This window comes from Cricetulus griseus (genome assembly GCF_003668045.3).
Source record: "Cricetulus griseus strain 17A/GY chromosome 1 unlocalized genomic scaffold, alternate assembly CriGri-PICRH-1.0 chr1_1, whole genome shotgun sequence".
Taxonomy (NCBI): domain Eukaryota; kingdom Metazoa; phylum Chordata; class Mammalia; order Rodentia; family Cricetidae; genus Cricetulus; species Cricetulus griseus.
Window position 1 is genome coordinate 61797937 of NW_023276807.1, and position 15976 is coordinate 61813912.

At 39.4% G+C, this 15976-nt stretch overlaps 2 protein-coding genes across 2 annotated transcripts; one reads left to right on the forward strand and one right to left on the reverse strand.

Moving 5' to 3' along the window:
* Nucleotides 1-838: 838 nt before the first annotated feature.
* Nucleotides 839-2354, reverse strand: LOC100770386 (beta-defensin 12). The gene is made up of 3 exons (XM_027390018.2): nt 2270-2354; nt 1887-1928; nt 839-963 (listed from the first exon to the last, which is right to left on the reverse strand). The coding sequence occupies exons 1-3, from the start codon at nt 2337-2339 to the stop codon at nt 839-841; spliced, it is 237 nt and encodes a 78-aa protein (XP_027245819.1). The 5' UTR covers nt 2340-2354.
* Nucleotides 2355-4917: 2563 nt separating this feature from the next.
* LOC100770098 (beta-defensin 106A) lies at nt 4918-7490 on the forward strand. The gene is made up of 2 exons (XM_027390025.1): nt 4918-4966; nt 7318-7490. The coding sequence occupies exons 1-2, from the start codon at nt 4918-4920 to the stop codon at nt 7488-7490; spliced, it is 222 nt and encodes a 73-aa protein (XP_027245826.1).
* Nucleotides 7491-15976: the final 8486 nt, after the last annotated feature.

Below are 15976 nucleotides of genomic sequence, written 5' to 3' on the forward strand. Positions count from 1 at the left end.
TTTCAGAGTCAAGAGAGAATGAACAAGAGAATAGCCTAAGTACAAGATATGCTGAGCAGAACACTACCCAGGTTCACATATCCCCCATAAAACTGATCAAGTATAAGCCCCACAGCTGTACAAATTGTATTTCACAAGGCAAAGGTTACAGTTTATCATCTGCATACAGCCTATGCAAATGAATATTTTAATTAACCTCTAAACATTTTCTTTTGTAGGCAAAAAGAACAATTCAAGTTCAGTACTATAGGCATTCACAGAGTAGACGGGAGTTGTTTTTTAAAAATATATCATAATTGTTATAATCATTGTAACAATGTAATTGTTGTATCAGTGGATAATAATACATTTCCTCATCAAGAATATTCTATAGGACTCTAATACTGTTAACACAGAGGAATATGACACGTTAATTTGCCTGTTAATAATTAGTATGTTAGAAGATGTGCAGGATGAGGTGGTGATGTACACACTATCCCTTGTCTCCCAGCTCTAGCTTCCCTTCGGCAACAGCCTTCCTGCATCTCAATTTCTTCAAACACAAATAAGAATGATAAAGTCGATGTCTGAGGTGATCCTGAGCCATATGAGAAAATTCTGGAGAGCAGATTTATAACTAATAAGTATTCTGGAAATGTAAAGTAGTGACTGATTGAGAAGGCATTCATTGCTGTTTTGACTTTTTATCATCTTAAAATTAAAATGAAGCACAGAAAGAAAAGTGAGGTGAGAGGGAGAATGACTTGAACTCAGTGTGGTCCAGTTAAGCTACAGAACTTCTCCCCTCAGACATCCACTCAGTACGGGTCTAAGGCCCAAAGAGCATTGGCTGGTGTGCTCAGATCCTCTCCCGACAGCAGAAGAAGTTCAGCTTGCACTTTCCTGCAATCCTCTCGCTCTCCAGGCACACCTTTCTGCATTTTCCCCGACCGAGCCTGCACGTCTCACACACAGAAAATTCACCTGTGCCAGAAAAGAGTTGATGAGATGTTCGCTGGAACTTTTGGGGATGGGAAGAATTTGTAAGGCCATCTAAACACGCAGGGTTTGCATGTATGATTATGGTGAGTGTTTTCTAGAAATAGCTCAGAGGCTTTGGGGATGGCTCAATTGGTCAAGTGTTTGTTGTGTGAGCATTTATGTGCAGGTACATGCACCCATGTGTGTGCATACATAGAAGCAAGAAGAAAGCATTGAGTGTCCCCACCCTTCTATAACTCTCAAATATAGTCCTTTCAAGCAGGGTCTCTCTTTGACTCTTATCTCATTTTCTAGCTGGGCTGGCAGATATAAAAGTTTCACTGAACCTCCTCACTCTGTCCCCACTTTTCTGGGGTTGCAGGCTCAAGACTGTTGGTGCTAGAATCCAAATTTGAGTCCTTATGGTTGCACAGTGAACCATTTCTCCAGCCTTTGAAGAATATCTTAATATTTATTTTGTGTTTACTTTGTGTTGTCTTCCCATGTAAGAGAACCTCCTGTGCACACCCAAAGCTTGTGGCTAACCATTATAAACGCTTTTTCTATAACAAAGGTGACATATCCCTAAACCATCTTCACCATTCTATGTGATTCTCCTGAGTCCAGCAGTATGCATCTGTGCAGACCTCGTTCAGTTTAGGTTGTAAGATAAGGGAAGCTGTGATCTCTGGGTAGTGATAATTGTTGGGGATGAGGTTGAACCTAAGCACCATAAATTAATGAGAAAGTCAATGGAAAAATCCAAATATGATTATGGGCACAAGAGAAGAGAGAATAAAGTCAATAAACCAGAACTGAGTCCTTTCACAACTACTCTCCTCCTTGGCCTCATCAGTCAAGGAAAGCTAACTAGGTCTGCTCCCATAAGAGAAAAGGAGAAAGTACAGGTAAGGGATATAATTTACCTCCTGGAAATGACTGGGAATACTCAAGTCCTGCCCAGGACCCTAAATTTAAAGCAAAATACATTTTAGGAAAGAATATTAAAGCAAGAAATGACACTATATAAAACTTCTCCCACACGTGGGATGGCTCATGAGGGACTACCTATGCTATGGCTGCCATCTTAATTTGATTCTCAAGACCAGCACACCTGAGGCAGTCCAAAACAAATGTAAAATAAAAATTAAAGCTCTATTCAGTGGCTCTTGGGATACATTAGTACAGTTCCAAGAAGTCTTTGGGGGAGAGATTTACTCTCAGTTTTAGGATGATAACATGGAAGAGCCATTGGGTTTCATAATCTGCCCCCCATCACCCCATCAAAATCCCATCAGCTTTTATTTACCTGATGGCAACTGGACTGCAATGAAGAACAAAGCAAACCCAAAATAAAACATCTCTCTACTCAGGGCCATGTTTGAGGGAAGATGCTTCAGAACACAGGATCAGGATTTCTCTGAGGGGACAAGAAAGCATTTATATTTGAAAGTAATGGCTGTGTTCTTGGTTAGTGAAGTGAATCGATAAAGAAAGTACAATTACATGCTCCATTTGTTGGCATCAAGAGCTAGAGCAGTGGGTTAAGACCTTGGAGCCTGCAAAGTCTTATTTCCCAATACCTGACCAGCTTGTGAATGCAGTGGACTTTTGTTCAAGGCTGGTAGAACGCAGGGCTATGCACACTTCTACCACAGGGAATTTAGGGAGAGGATATCCATAGTTCCCTATATCTTCCTAAGGACAGAGGCTTATTATTGCCTTTGCAGCATGTCCTGGGCATCTGGTATGATCCCAACACAGAAGTAATTTGAGTACTCATGCTGCTTACAGAGCCCTGGTGGGGACTGGAAGGCAATTCACAGATTGCACACTTACCCTCCTCCTTCTTGTTGCTGTATTTGTAAATGTTTCAGGAGAATGTGAGGAGTAACAGCCCTTTTGCTAAGTTAGCTTTGAATCCCCTGCCTGTCAGACATCACATCATAGACCATTAATAACCACAGCAACCTTTAGTAATTAAAAACAATGGTACAAAGGGATATTCAAGTCACTCGTGTCAGCCCCCCAAAATGTGTCCTGCTTACTGCCATCTTGATGCTTGTAGCTACATGATGTGCTGGTCTTCAGTCTTGGAAGCTGAGGTAGGCCTGGAGTCACGGGTTTGTAAACCAGATACTCCAGAGACTGAGGCAGGAGCATCATGAGCTAACATCCTGCCAGGGCTATTCAGTGAGCTCAGTGAGTTCAAAGCCAGCCTGTGTAACTTTGGCGAGATTTTATCTAAAAAAGTAAAAACAGGGCTGTAGTACAGTCTTTGCCTAGTTCTTTGCCTAATTCAAAGCCTTACATTGAATTCTCAGGACCTCACTCTCTTTCCCTCTCCCTTCACTCTCTCTCCCTCTCCCTTTACACACACACACACACACACACACACACACACACACACACACTGTAGACTATATGGTTAGAAAGATACCTACCAAGTAGACCACCTTGGATAGGTTGATAATTTTTCAAACCTCAGCTTCCTTATCCTTAAAATTGGGTTAGAATTGCGATATAAGCCTCATGGGGTATCTGAGAACATATGCACGGCATAGAAGTGTTTAGCAGAATATTGATTATTACTATTATTACTATTATGTTCATATTTCTATATAACTTTAAACAACTACTCTGCTAAATGAGCATAGTAATATGATGCCTAATGACGTCTTCTATACTCATAGATCAGAGCATCACTCAACTCTTGCCAGAGAAGCTTCTTCTTGAATTATACGGTAATTAACACAGACATCCATAACTGGACAATGTGCAATCAGTGACAGACTTTGGAGCTTTCATCCCTTAATGGGATACTTTTATCACACTCCTCCACACAAGACTCAGGAATCTATGTAGGAGAGGAGTCTGAAAGATCGTCAGCTCTAGGAGTAGTAAACAACTTTGAGGGAACTGCTTCAGACACATATAAGGCCTATATGAACTCACAGAGACTGAAAGTATGAATTAGACCAGCACTGGTTTAAGCCAGAGAAAGCTCCAACACATTGAAGGGGAAAAGGGCTCAAAGCTTGGACTTAGAAAAGGAACTATTTATCTATAATCGATAGCACCCTGGAGGAGGGAGAACCAGTTTTCATCACCGGAGTGACAGTGGGTACATCAACTATACTGCAGGACATGCCTTATGCTTAGGGTAGTTGGCCAACACAAATCAGACAACATGAAGTCAGGTAGGTAGTGGGGAGGATCTCTGGGGTGAGTTATGGGAGAGGAAAGAATATGGTCAAAAATACTGTGTGAATTCTAAAAAAGAAAGAACAAAAACAAATGAAACAAAAACCCCTCAGATAAAATAAGATGGTGTAGCAGGGTGGTGGTGACACACTCCTTTAGTCCCAGCACTTGGGAGGCAGTAGCAGGCAGATCTCAGTGAGTTCAAGGCCAGTCTGATCTACAAAGCAAGTTCCAGGACAGCCAGGACTGTTATGCAGAGAAACCCTGTCTCTCATATGGCAAAGTCCAGAATTTTAAAACAAATAATGGAATACATGTTTAGGTCAAGCTGTTTTCCCCGTATGGACAGATTGCAAAGATTGTATCTGGAATTCAGTGTCCACCTGACCACAGTGCACCATCCGTAACTGAAATACTGTCATACACTTACACTCCCACTACACCTGAGAGCTGAAGTCATTTAGGAACACAGTCAGGATTAGCCATACACATGACCGGACTCCAGACTCTTCTCCCACAACATCTGCACCCACTCATCCATCTCTGCATATTCCAAACTAGAAAAACAGCAACAAACTGTAGGCTGAGGGACACCCACTGCAGCAGGTAGGCTCTCTGTAGCAGGGTGTGGGTTCACTCATTCTGACAAGCTTCACTGATCAAGTACCTCTTCAGTCTGGAGAAATGTATAAAGGTGGGTGTTGCTGTCCTTTCCCAAGGACATTGTGCTGACCTCTCACAGCCCTCCAGGCCATGAAGACATTCTTCTTTTTCTTTGCTGTTCTCTTCTTTCTGTCTCCAGGTAAAGAAAATGAGCATCTTTATTTGGAGGGTGATCTGAGATGCTGGCCCAGACTAAAGGTCTATCCTGCAAATGCCCAGGTGTGATCAATCCTAGGATGTAAGGATCCCTTTGGTCTGTTGGCCTTGAAAGAGAACAGTTGTTGCAGAAGGTAACTTGCCTACAATGAATCACATTTTCATCAATAATCATGTATTCATAAATTGCATTTTCCATTAGTATCTGTGAAAAGTTGCCATAGGTTTAATAAGTAAGGAAAAAAAGATGCTTTTTGATACCTGGGTTTATGCTTATTAAAAATAAAGTACAGAAATTAAATGGGGGGATTAAAATAATAAACAGGTTTTTTAAATGTGTTATAAATATAGAACAAAATAGTGCATAAAGACATATAAAAAGAAAGATTTGGAAGAAGAAAGTAATAGAATGACATATCTATGTCCATCATGGCATCAGGTAAAAGAACACACTAGAGACTGCTATTTGTTAACTGCACATATAAAGATAGATGTTGGGCTGTACACTCCTAATAATAAAATGCATTTAGTTCTCCAAAGCCAGTGCCTTTAAGAAAAATTCTGTTCTACTTTTAATTTAATGATATTCAGAGGTATTTTCTTTTTGGTTTCAAATATTTACCATATATATTGTGTGTGCATGGAGACAGAGAGTCAAGTGGGTGAAGGTTCTTTCTTTTCAGGGACATATGGGTAAGGTAGTATCAGTACTCTGTGTTGCACAGTGAGAGCTGTGTGGGATATCCTTCATGATATCTCTCTGTGCCTTCTTATATTTCTGGCAAGTTTGAAAAGATGTAGCTGTATACGCTCCAAAATTAAGGCACAGGGATGCTTCCTAGTCCCAGGGAGCTAAGTAAAGGGACTTTTGGGAGTCAAAGTGAATCTAACTTTGACTAGCTCATGTGTGTTGCTCATCATTTTGTATGTACCCCCGGTCTGTGTTATGATAAATCTATGTGAGTGGATTCTGCATCAGGATATAACGATCTAGACCTTTAGTGAATGAATGGTATGCCTATGCATTCTCCTGGCACTGATGTGAACATTAGAGGCTGATAGGAGCTGTTAAGACCACTCATATGTACTACATAGTTAACACAATGAAATATACAGAATAAAATTATCTAGCATACCAAATGCACCACACATGCAGAAACTCCATTTGAACCCATTAGAAAGCTGTAGGTAAAGATATTCTTTTATTTCCCCCAAAGCTGCTGATTCATCACTGTGAATTAGATGTGATACAAAGACTCTTGGAAGAGTAAGGTCCCGAGCCTCTAGTCTGACCTAGCTTTACTATGTTGGGAGAACAGAGAAAGTATTGAATACTGCAGTGGAAGTCAGAGCTCAAGGGGCTTTGAAATATGACAGGACACTTATACTTCTGAACCAATATTCTCAGAGCAGTTAATGTCTAGTATGTCTGAGAGCAGTCATTCCCTGGGTTTTTCATAAATTTGAATTAGCAGTTTCATTCATTCATATCAAATGGAATGTCTATACACTGGATACCTCTACTGTAAATACTTCAGGCCAGAAACTCTAGAGATATTGATCCTGGAAAGATGGATTGTCTGTCCTTAACATGCAGTGGTCTGCTCTTGTGAATGCTATGGACAATGTCCTGATGTAAAGACTGAAATTGACTGAAAAGTAATGAGTAGTAGTCACAGGGAGCTTGTCTCAACTACCTCCCTCTCTTTCCCCCAAAGTCTCTGACTTTTACAGTGTCATCTTGGTAGCATGTGATAGAGAAATCAGGTGTCTTTCTCTACTTGAGTATTGTGATGGCCCATTAGAAACCCATGGACAAAGACGTTCATTGACTTCAATCTACCTGGGCTATCATTGTGAATTGGATATGCTACAGGCCTCTTTATTTTCTGGCTATTTACTACAACACACACACACACACACACACACACACACACACACACACACACACACACACACAACTTTTTTATGTCTGGAGCCATCTCCCCATGCTCAGGTCTTGCTCTCAACTCTTACAGAGTAGCAATCTTTGAAAGCATGTTAGGGAAGTTCCTGGTTGTGAAAGTATTTGTGCATTGAGTTGATACCTTTTTCCAGTAGATTTGTATGAAAGGATGTCAGCTTCTGTCTTGCAAAGTCCTAATAAAAATTGTCTGGGTATTAGCTAGTTCTTTCTGCTCTTTCACCTTGTGTGACAAAAGACAGAGATATCACATAGAAAATGTTTCTGCTTGTAACTCATCTACTGGAGGACTAAGGAATTAAGTCACAGTTTGCAAAGAGACTGTTGCTGATGTCATACACCAATAACAGCTAATAATTTCTTTTGTGTAGCCAAGAATGCATTCTTTGATGCAAAATGCAACAAGCTAAATGGGAGATGTGCAAATTATTGTAAGAAAAATGAAGAACTTGTTGCTCTCTGTCAGAAGTCTCTGAAGTGCTGTCTGACAGTCCAGCCATGTGGAAGCAAAGGCAATGACTCTGCTGAATACTTGGCTACATAGAGGATCAAAGCTGGCCTAACTTTGTCTTCTTGCTGTGGCATCAGCTGGAAGCAGATACTTTAGTGAAAATAAATGACTCTTTTCTTCAGCTTGTCAGCTCCTTCTTTCAGAAGGCCAAGAATGGCTATCTAAACTTTGTGGTCTGTCTATCCTTGGTTATTTTTCTTTTGTGATGAGGCCATAGTCCCAAAGAGGTGATACAACAGCCAAGAACCATGTAGAAACAGGATATATAGAGAAAAATAAGAAACAGCCTACTTCTATGATAACAGTTATTTTCCATTATCAGTAGTATAGTAGTTGGCTTTAGTTCACTCCAATTGTATTTTTATATTTAGTATGTTTTGGCATTATTGCTGTTATGGAAGTTTGTTTTCACCTGGGTGATACTAGGAATTAAGTCCTCAAGAGAAGACCATATACAAACATGACCCCGAAATAAAAGCTAGAGTTGATCCCCATCCCAACAATATACAAATCACAAGTTAGAAACATGAGAAATACGAAAAACCAAGGAAGCATGAGTCCTCTAAAAGCTCATAACTCTGAAGTGGTTAAATTCAAACATCAAGATGGTTCAAATGGCAGAGTCAAAGTATCAAATCTACTTTTAAAAATGATCAGTAAAGTCACTTCAGATTGACAGAAGCAGATACAGAGATTCACAGTCAAGCACTAATGTGAGCCCTGGGAGTCCAGTAGAATAGAGGGAGGAGAGATTATTTTGAGCAATTGGTGGGGGTCAAGAACATGATGGGGAAATCTACAGAGACAGCTGAATCAAGCTCCTAAGAACTCATGAACTCCTGACAGACAGTTGTAGAACCTGCATGGGATCAAGCTGGGCCCTCTGCATGTGGGCAACAGTTGTGTGGCTTGATCTGTTTGGGGTCCCTGGAAGTGGGACCAGAATTTGTCACTGGTGCATGAGGTGGCTTTTTAGAGTCCATTCCCTATTTTAGGATGCCTTGCTCTGCCTCGATGAAGAAGGGAGGGGCTTGGTCTTGCAGCAACTTAATGTGCAGGGCTTTGTTGACTCTCCATGGGAGGCCTTATGCTTTAGGAGTAGATGAAGGGTGGGTTGGGAGGAAGGTGGGAGGGTATCGGGAGGAGAGGTGGGAGGAGGAACTGTGGTTGGGTATGTGAGATAAGAAAATATAATAAAAATAAAAAACAAAGTGGAGAATAACCACTTGATGTTAGTGTAATACACTTACCTTGTAATAAACTGATCATTCCTCTTGGCAGCAAGGAAGAAAGAAAGAAAGAAAGAAAGAAAGAGAGAGAGAGAGAGAGAGAGAGAGAGAGAAGAAAAGAAGCTCTGATGTGGCAAGCTATTAGGATTTGGGAGTTGGGATATCTTTGCTCACACAGTATAATTTAGCCTAAGCTGACTGACAAAATCAGCATCCTCCTCAGAAACCAAAGAACTGTTTTAATAAGAATAAGAGAAGAGTCGGAAGAACTTACATCATCAAGAAGGAAATGCTGAGGAGGGAGGGGAAACTGTGCTCAGGTTGGAAAATAAATAAATAAACTTAAAAATGAAAAACTTCACTTCAGATTCAAATAAACAGAAAATTGAAAAGGGGCAATTCATAACCTGGAGTTGGATATCAACAGATTGGGTGAGACATTTATCAGAGATATAGAGAGTTTGAAAAAGCAACAAAACAACGAAGTAGACATCACAGAAATGAAAGTTCAACGAATCAAATAAAACGTTCAGTATAAAACATCACCAATAGACTGGCCTGGGAGAAAGAAAAGATACTGGGGGTCAAAGGCAAGGTTGAAGATTTACTACATTTAGGTAACAATAAAAATTCATGAGTGCAACATTCAAAACCCATGGGAAATTATTAAGAAATTGCACCCATGAATCTGTATTAGAGTTGGGAGAATCAAACAGTTGGCTAAAAGCACAAAAACTTAGTCAACAAAATTATAGAAGGCAATTTCCTAAATCTGGGAATAGAAATGACATTTGAACATATGAACTGTTAGAACTCAAATAGTCATGGCCAGAAATGAAGCTATCCACATCATATCATACTTAAAATACCAGGACTAGAACAAAGAAAGAATATTGAATGTGTGAGAGAGAAGTGCCCAGATTCTTACAAAGCCAGACAACAAAATAAATAATAGCAGCAATAGCAAAGTTGGAGAGGGCAGGAAAGTATATAGTTCAAGCCCTGAAGCAGCAGAACTGCCTGCAAAGACTACACTATCTTCCAAGGTTAAACAGTAAAAGTCAAAAGAAATATGAAGACCTTCCAAAATAAACACAGATCAAAACAATTCATAGTCACCAAGCCAGCACTACAAGAAAAGAAAGAGCCATACAAACAAAAGGTTTCAGGAAAGAACAACTCTTTCTAAAAGAACAGATCAAGAGTTGAGACATAGAAAAGAATCAGACATGGTTACAAAAACTCAGAAAGCCAGGAGACATCTAATATGGATAAATAAGTAAATATCTATCAAATGGAACCTTATGCATTAGCATTGTTAACTCCTAGGTTAAAAGAGAGAGAGAGAATGATTGGATTACAGAAAAATATACAATTGTGTGTTTTCTAAAAGACAAGCATGACAGCAAAGATTTTAGACAAAATTAGAGGGATAAGGAAAGTCATTATATATTAATAATGAGGACAATCTAGATATAGAATCCAGAAGGTAAAATGATTGTAAATATATGTTCATGGTACTTTAATTCACTCAATGTAATAACATGAACACTATCAGATTAAAGGCAGATAGGTCCAACACAATAACAGTGGGTGACTTCAACACTGTACTTTCACCAATAGACCATCCAGACAAGAAAATTAAAAATAGAAACCACAATGTTAAATTGCACCATGGATCAATTCACATGCAAACTGTCCCATTCAACAGCTTCAGAACATAGTCTTCTCAGCAGCCCACAGAACCTTTTTCCAAAATAGATTTTATTTAGGACATAAAACAAGTCTTCACAAATACAAAAATTCAAAATAATTTCCTATGTCATCAGATGAAATACAACTACAAAGAAAGAGCAAGAAAACTACAGAAACTATAGAAACATATGGATATTGAGCAATTTATTCTAAACTTGTATGTATTTGATTTTTTTCCATTTTTGTTGCACTAGCTATATCATTCACTTGTGAATATTTTGCACATTTTGGCGAACATATGATTAAAAGCAACATCTTTTCTCTAACCTGACAGTCTCTTTTACAAAGGCAATAGATAAAGACAATGCCACTGCCCACTGAACAATGAGCCAGAATACTGTGTTTCCAGGTCTCATTCCCTTGCACAGCCAAGCAGACACAACCCTTTCCCTACATATTCTGAAGACTGTTCACTGTGAGTATTCTTAACAATTCCCACTTGTCTATTGTGAGTAGCCTCCACCTGATGCACATTTGCTAAATGGATAACACTAATACTGGCTGCTTCGGGGCTGGTACATAGCAGTAGGAAAGCAGGGCTGGGGCATGTTTTCTGACGTGTGCTCATCTTTGCTCTGGGGTCTTCCTTCAGCAATCCTGAGGCCTTCTGGACCTCATCCTTTTACCCCAAGCTATTCCCAAGTATAAACTTGTACCATCTTCAAAGTCACACCATTCATGCTGGAAGAGGTAACTGTAATAAATCTTTATAGGAAAGCATTCAAACAAGGTATTCTTTCATTTAAGGAATAATTTTGGTTGCTTTCTTTTGTCATGAAGTATGAGTTGGAAATACGGATAAGATATACACAGAAATAAATACCTGAATGGACAGAAATAATACATTGGTATTTATACTTTAACATGGATATACCTTATACAGTAGTAGTAGAGAATTAAAAAGTAGCTCTTAGGGAAATCTGAGAAGGCTTTGTAAGATGACTAGGAACTTGTTAAGTTGGGAGATGGGGCAGAGATTTCCAAATGTAGGGTACAGTTTGTATAAAAGTATAGGGACATGAAAGGATGGTTAGCCAATTAAATGGGGAGAGTTCAAGTTCAAGAGTTAAATGGAGACAGCTGCAAGGAAGGTCAACTCACAGAAGCAGGTGTGCTTCCTGTAGGAATTGGTGCAATGTTGCCAAAGCAAGCAGATGGCAAAATCTTGGGCTGCTAAACAAGAGGAAGTTGTAGCTCAAGGTGCTCGAGGATGACAAAAGCCTTTCAATGCTCATTATAACAACAGAATTAAGAATGAACTAGGGAGGAGAAGCAAAAAGACCAGGGAAGAGGCAGTTGCTGTCATTGAAGTTGAAGAAAATCAATCATGACTACTGTTGAGGTAACAGCTAAGAGGAACACACCAGAGGACTCTGTAGAAGTGGAGTTCACAAGACTGGTGGCCGTGAAGGAGAGGCAATGGGGTAGAGGTAAGTTTTGTTAACCAAAGCTACCTGTACAGTACAAGAGAGGGCATGGAGAGATTGCTCTAGGCATGTTGAGTTCCCAAGCATTCACAGATGTCCAGAGAGGAGTTGAATGGGCTTATGTGAATCCAAGAGAGAAGAGGAAACTAGAACCTCAAGTTGAAGTCATTTATCAGTAGGTGCTAACACCTGTAGGTAGAGATGACTTTCTGGGAAAACAAAATCTATAATTCTGTTGTTTTAACTTCAACACAGTTGCTGCACCTTAATCTACTGCTATTTCCGCCAGCAATTGCAAAAACTCGAAGTTACTGGCCTATTCACTAGCAGCAACCTGGCTGCTTAAGTGGGAATTCTGTTCCCAGAGGCACTGGCTCTGTCATTGCTGCTAGAGGTAGCTTTAACTAAATATCATTCTATTTATAAATAAGACTCAAAATTCAAAGGCTGGGGTGAAGACCTTCTAGCTCAGAGAGGTTGGGTCACAACTAGCTAACCTTCTCTCCTTGCTGGCATCTCCAAAAGTTCCATGCTTTTGCTCTGCCAAACCAGAAAAAAGCTGTGCCACTCCAAATCCCTCCCTACTACTTCCTGTGTCTCTCTGTCTTGCCCAGATGCCCTCTGATGCAACTATGATCACTTCCTGTCAACTAGTTGCTAACCCAGCCTCCTGGCCCATGGTTAATTTTATTTAATCAATGCAAATTCAAATTGAGGTTCATAGTGTGATTGAATATCTCCCAACATAATTCAGACATGGATTTTGGGGGGTTGTGGGGGAGGTACTGAGTGAAATGACAGAAATAACACAATTCCAAAAAGTAAGAATGGAGATGGTTTAGTAGAGTGGAAATTCATTGCAGTCAACAGGAAGTGGTCCTGGAAAACAGTGATGCATAGCTCACCTGTCCTGCCTTCTTTTTGGAGCTACCACACCTTGGTAAGGGTGGAACAGCTGGCTTCCAGACTGAGGATTGAGTTCCATTAGCAATAAAGCCTCATGTTCAGTTGTAGGAAGCCAGTATTCCTTAAGTAAAGAGAACAGAAATCTACTTAAGGAGGAGTTTTGTTTGTGTGATAAAAGTTAAAATATTAAAATTAACCACATGGTTGGAATGGTGGAATGCATGTCTACATGAGAAGGACTCAAAGGAGGAATGAAGTTGAAATGGGGGCAGGGAAGATTTTGAAGCCTTCCCTGTAAAAAAAAAAAGAGCAGATATAAGTATTTCATTATTAGTCTTAAATATAGTATTATTTCTGTTTTTCACTTGCTCACTCACTCAACAAATATCGAGTAAGCATCATCCTTACTTCAATTACTAATTTAGTTTCAAACACTCATTAGCAAAACTCATGTAGTTTATATTCTAACTGGCATGAGAAATATATGTAAATAAGATATATGACTTACTAGAATATAGTAAATATAGTGAGAGAAGAAAATCATGCAAGGAAATAGAAGTTGTGAGGCAGAATGTTGACTTTTAGAGAGAGATGGGTAACATAAAGTCTCACTGAGAAGGTAGACACTGGATAAAACCCTAATGGGTATCAGGGCATGATGGACATAGGTTCCATGGGGAGGGAACAGCAAAAGGCAATGCATCGAGGGAGGACCATCTTGGTTTGGTGGATTTCAAGAGTATTGGGAGGAGGCTCATGTGGTCAGAGCAAAGGGAATAAGTCAGGGTGACCTGGGTGATTGCTGAGTGAACCTGCAGGTTGGATGGAGATGACTGAGCACAGCCAAATGCATTGGGAAGATCACTGTCCTCCTGCCCAGTTGATGATTTTGGCAGAGCAGATAGCAAAGGGAGCCTTATATGGTAGTATGCCTTTGTGCAGCTCTTCTTGCCAAATGAGAAAACTTCAATCTATTGTCTTCTAATTGGCTTCCTCTCACTCCTGAGACATAATGAATAAGGCATGGAATGTACTTCAGTGGATTTGGACACCACCTATTGCAGGTATAATTTGCTTCCTTGTGTGTTTAGTTCTAGAAGTTCATTGTCTAATCTTACACATCATTTCATTACATAGTCACATTTCCACAGAACACATTTAGGGAAATTCTATGATGATTCACTTTTATGTAACTTTTAAAAATTCCAGAGATCTTTACACATAATATGTGCCTTTTTATGAATGGCTGTAAAAATTCTGTTTCTTGAATGGACCAAATATCCATTCATTAGATTATAGTATGCTACTATCTTTTGATATTAAAGACAATGACATGATACATATTTTAATTATTTCTAATAAATGTTCCAAATAATAAAATTAACATCATTAGGTCATAGAGTATGTGTCTATAGTTACAATATGTGCTCAAATTTCCCTCTAGAGAGAGAATTGCTATTCATTCTGACAGCATAATATTAACATAGGAAATTCTCCACATTCTTTATAACCTCTAATATGGTTAAAAATTCTTTGTTTTGATGGAAACTAGTAGCTGACCTCTTTAACAGCATGCCACTTTTTCCCTTCTTCTTAGTATACATATTTAAAGAATACTATATGATGCATTTTGATATCGGTATCCACACTGGATATGTACAAGCCATATAGAGTAACACATTACTATCTTACATAGTTGACTTTTGTGGATGTAAGAATGTCTGGGTGCATAGTATGATGGTTCTTACTGAAATCCTCATATCCCACAGTGTAGATTCTGCTCCAGTATAACTGTGCCTTTGCCCCCCCTGAATTTCCTCTTACTGTTCTTCTCAAACTGCTCTTCTTCCTCTTCTTTCTGTATATTTGATTTTTTCAAACCTATACTTTCAATTTTTTTTTACAAAATTTAGTGTTTTTTAAGTTTATTGTATGTGTTAGATTCCATTATGGCATTTTCAGAGAAGGTGTGTTTTTGTGGTCTTCCACACCCTTTGCTACCCCTATTCCTTTATACCCCTTGCCCTAGATTTCCTCTTTTCATCTAGAGAATGAGGAAGAAGTACAGATGTCCCAAGTCTCAGAAATGTGAATCATCACCTGACCTGCGCAAGAATGACTGACATTATTGGGTTGACTTCTTTCCAACATCCTCCAACCTTATATAAAACTGGCTGACTGGAGATGGAATGTAAGGCAGTCTGATTCTAATCTGTTAACCCTTGGTCTCTCAAGTCACAAGCTCTCAATAAAGCACAACCTGAAGATTCACCTCCTGTCTCTGCTCACTGACATTTACAGTAACAGACAGAATGAATGTAAGAACACCAAGGCCTCCTAAGAGATGTTCTCTAAGTTAGAGAACATCAAGTATATAGCATAATGTGAAGTACACACACACACATGCATAAATCTACATGCTAAAACAAAATAAGAAAAAGTAAACCAGCTCTTATTTCCCTTTAGCCTCAGAAGACTTCAAATACAAAGCTTCATCCATTCTCACTCCTGATCACTCAGGTGAGAGCTGTAAACTTTGGGCTTGTTTTGTTTGTAAAATGTCTTTACTTTTAGACAGGGTTGCATGTACCCTACACCAGCCCCAAACTCAATATGTAGCCAAAGATGACCTTGAACTCCTGGCCCTCTTACCCTTACCCTGCAAGTGCTGAGATTCAAGACTTGCAACATCATACCTTGCCTACAAGTTGAGTTCTTGACATAGGGACAAACTTCTTGCAAGAAAACAGTGTGTATGCAGACCTCCTCTATGAACTTGATGCTGAGCCTTGTGCCTGTTGTTCTTGTGCTGTACCCAAGGGAAGAGCTGCTGTAAGAAGTTGTACCTTTCTGGTCTTTGTGCTCTAGGGACACCTGTGAGTGAACATCTACTCTCAGAGCTAACTGAATCAGGAGCTAAACTCCATACAGTGAGGAACACAGACAACCTGCAAAAGTCTCTGTGAAGCAATCTGTCTATATCAACACAAGACTCAAAATACACGTCTTTGTCATCTCAGCTACTCTGTTTCTCAAAAATTATCCACAGGCGATCACAAAAGCATTTTGAAGCTTTGGAAAAATATCACACCATTCAAAAGAGAACAATAACTTAGCAAGCTATGGTATGTCTACTAAAAGAGATATTACAAATCCCTTAGATGCAACAAAGATGAAAGCAGAGAGAAATCAAAGAGAAGCT

Excerpts from the sequence above, each read along its gene's own strand:
- LOC100770386 (XM_027390018.2), bottom strand. The coding sequence starts at position 2,339 with ATGGCCCTGAGTAGAGAGATGTTTTATTTTGGGTTTGCTTTGTTCTTC. Across the intron at positions 1,929-2,269 it reads TGCAGTCCAGTTGCCATCAG|GGTCCTGGGCAGGACTTGAG; the intron begins GTAAATAAAAGC and ends CTTTAAATTTAG. Across the intron at positions 964-1,886 it reads TTCCCAGTCATTTCCAGGAG|GTGAATTTTCTGTGTGTGAG; the intron begins GTAAATTATATC and ends TTTCTGGCACAG.
- LOC100770098 (XM_027390025.1), top strand. The coding sequence starts at position 4,918 with ATGAAGACATTCTTCTTTTTCTTTGCTGTTCTCTTCTTTCTGTCTCCA. Across the intron at positions 4,967-7,317 it reads TCTCTTCTTTCTGTCTCCAG|CCAAGAATGCATTCTTTGAT; the intron begins GTAAAGAAAATG and ends TCTTTTGTGTAG.